This window comes from Condylura cristata, unplaced genomic scaffold (assembly GCF_000260355.1).
Source record: "Condylura cristata isolate star-nosed mole 26May11 unplaced genomic scaffold, ConCri1.0 scaffold00006, whole genome shotgun sequence".
Taxonomy (NCBI): Eukaryota; Metazoa; Chordata; class Mammalia; order Eulipotyphla; family Talpidae; genus Condylura; species Condylura cristata.
Window position 1 is genome coordinate 50,152,967 of NW_004567107.1, and position 3,445 is coordinate 50,156,411.

General features: G+C 32.0%; 1 protein-coding gene across 1 annotated transcript in view; it reads right to left on the minus strand.

The window, feature by feature from the left end:
- The window catches only part of ZDHHC21 (zinc finger, DHHC-type containing 21), a 65,082-nt gene that overhangs the window by 36,855 nt on the left and 24,782 nt on the right, over positions 1–3,445 (minus strand). The window contains exon 6 of the mRNA XM_012721526.1: positions 743–854. Within this exon, the coding sequence (XP_012576980.1) occupies positions 743–854 (112 nt within the window). The remainder of the gene's footprint in view (positions 1–742; positions 855–3,445) is intronic.

The following is a 3,445-nucleotide window of genomic DNA, read 5'->3' on the forward strand; positions in this document are numbered from 1 at the left end:
TATATATATATATATGCATGTGTGTACAAACGCACATTTATGCATGTACATGTATTTATAAAGAACTTCATTACACAACTTTAATTTTTATACAGCAATCTCATGCTAGGAAAACAGAGCTAAAAACAATATCTTGATCACAGATTTTGAAGACTGTTCTGAAGTGAGATACAATGCAGAATTATCACAGCATTTATTTTCAAATATTCTATTTTTCACGTGAACATTTTCTTTAAATATTACAAGAGGGCCCCCTATTGACAGAAAAATGTTGACAGTTCAGCAGAATCACTCACTATGCCTGTAATATTAAAAATTTATCTAAATCAAAATACTGTAAAAGATTTAAAAGGGAAGGATTCAGGATCTCTGAAATGCATTATTGCTTAATACAGATATATGTATAGCACTTATCACAAGTAGAAACATTAGCACCTACAAGTTAAGTACTTTCATTTGGTCAGATGTTGCACTGAGTGCTTTACACACATTGCCTCATTCAAAACAACTACCTTAGTTCTTTTGCATTAACGTGGATGCATGTAAATTCTTAGTTTTCTGCTCAAGTACCTCTATTTTAGAATAGGATCTCTGTTTAAAAAAGTGACGTTGGGAGTTAATAGAATCATATAACCAAAGAAAGGTATCCTTTATAAAACTGCGCAACTTTAATATAATTTTGTTTTAACCTGTTAAGTAATAAAATTTATTTTTTACTAAAAGTGAATTATTCTTTTCTTACCATGGACAGTGATGATCCATTCTCCTAACACAGTGGCCACAGCGGCTGCAGTGATGGGAACGCTTAGGTCTCATCAGATTACACTTGTTACATAACTCCCAGAACTCCCTTTCTAGAGAAGGAAATTAGAATCCAATTAATGAAGGCAAATGAGTAATGTCAAAATTTAGCAGCAACTTTTTCAAATATATAGGAAATCTCCAGTATATACTGAAATTTTTCTTCTAAAATTTAGCAACTTTTTCAAAAATATAGGAAGTCTTCAGTTTATACTGAAATTTTCTTCTAAGTCTCCAGTATAAATGTATTTGCTATATAAAATCTGTTGTTCTACTCATGTCTTACTTATGTTTTTAATTTAAAATTATAAAAATAAGACTATTAATAGTCAAAGTGAATTTCACCTATAACAGTAAAATCTAATGACAAACCCTAAAAAACAATCAAATTACTGTATTAAAGCAAAATTTTATTTAAAGAAACTAATTTCTAGTCATTTATTGCCTACAAGGCTCAAAAGAAGAAATGAAACTGAACCCTGACTTCAGATGAGTTTAGAGGGCATTAGAGTAGTTTTAGAAGTGAAAAATGGTAACAGAAAAATTTTAGGGACATGAGAGCACTCGTCACAGAACTGTCCTACCACCACACAGAGATCACCTCTAGCCAGTGATGATGAATAAAAGAGCCTAAAATGAAGTTCTGTGCTAAAAGCATGAAGTTTGCAGAAATAAAAATGTAGTTGTTCATTATAAGTTATTCTAATCAAATCCACTGAAACAATATTGGAGTCATTAACCAAGAAAATACTTTATTATACCAGAATGTATCTTATTTGTTAAAACAGAATTTTACTGTCATAAAAATCCAATATCCTTCATAACTTATTTAAACTTCACCCTAACCTCATTATAAGTTAGCAAATCTAACTTCCATATTTTGGTGAATATTAGTACATACAAAGTATGACATTAGCATAGAGCAGGTGGTCACTAAATGCTTGCTGATATATGTTCACAATTAAAAAAGTGAAAAGCCCTAAATAGAAGCAAAAGATAATTTAATTTTCTAAATTTCAATATTCAAAAAAATATATACTATATTAATTCCATTATTTTATTTTAATGATTCAGAGTAAGGTTAGTAAACTGAAATTTTAAATAATAAAGTTTGAAGATGACATCTTGCTATAGGTGTCACTGAAAAAAATCAGTAACATTTGAATGAAATCTGTATCAAATTGTTCTAATAACATGAAAGTTGAGGCATCTCTTACATTTCAAGCTTACTTAAAAATTCTTTCAATTCTTATTTTAACAAAAACATATGTGAAAAAGCAACAATATAAAATTCAATACATAACAAACTAGTCTTAATATAAGTGAAATAAAGCTTCATTTAATACATGCCATAATAAAAGTCACAATCATAACCTTTTTTTCCCTGCTTAGCTAGATGCACCCAACCATCCAAATATTAAAACTTGGAATTCACATATTTATAAGTCACTTAACAATAGGGTTCATTCTGAGAAACTCACTGATAGGCAGCTTTGTTGCTGTGTAAACATAATAGAACGTAAGTATTTCAAATAGTAATTTTCCATTTCTCTAGCACAGCAATTCAGGAGGGGTTCTTGCAAAAAGAACTAAGTCATTCACGGCTTCTCATTGCTCCAGCCAATAGGCTGACACTGTGTTTTATTACTGTACTTTAAGGCCTTGGGGTTCTGTGCCATATCACCAAAGATTTTAATCTGTAGTCTGCAACACTGTCCCTAAGTAGGACTGTTACCTTGTCCTTAAAAGCCTTAAAAGCTGGCACTAACTTGAATGCCTAATAAAAAAAAGTATTTTCAGGTATCCCTTATAACTGGCAAGTTTCATTCATAATGAAGATTTGCTTTAACAAGTAATTTACCACCACAGTAAGCTTATTTAGAGTTTCTCTTTTTTTTTTTTTAAGATTAATCTTATTTATTTATTCATACAAGAACTGGGGTGTAGGCCAGAGGTGGGGGGTCAGGTGGGGTGTGTGAGAGCTATCACCAGAGACAGAGTAGCAAGCAGAACAGGCAAATCAATGAGATACACTGCTGAGGGGAGCCAGGAGGCCAGACAAAAGTGGTCTGCTGTGCCATGTGGGTTAAATCCCTGGCTAGGGATTGAACTAATATCACAGTGGCTGGCAGTATCTTGATAGTGCTGACACTTCAGCCCCTGTCCACCAGAAAGGCCCCTTTTTTCTTTTCAGCTGCTGCCTTTACATTAGAACTCACAGACTCATCACTCTTACATTATATAATGAATAGTATATCTTACATCATTTAAACTTCCCAATGTTAACAGTAAATTCAACATTACAGCTTGGTCCACTCTTTTGTTTCAACATTGCAAACAAATTTTCATGATTTGTTTGTCATAGAGCTGAATGGCAAACATTTCCATACTCAGTCTTCAACCTAAGTAATTAGAAGTTTTCTCCATCTCTAATACAGGCATTTATTGAATTTTTGTTAGTTCTGTTTGCTTTCAACGAAGCAGATCCTTTTATTTAAAAAAATATATATTTATTTATACAGAACTGGGGTACAGGCCAAAAGTGCAAGGGTAAAAGTGTACATCCTTCTCTTTTACCTTTTCTTAAGTGAAAAACTTCCAGTTTCTCACTATTAAGTGTGATGTTAGCTGCAGTTTTTTTCTT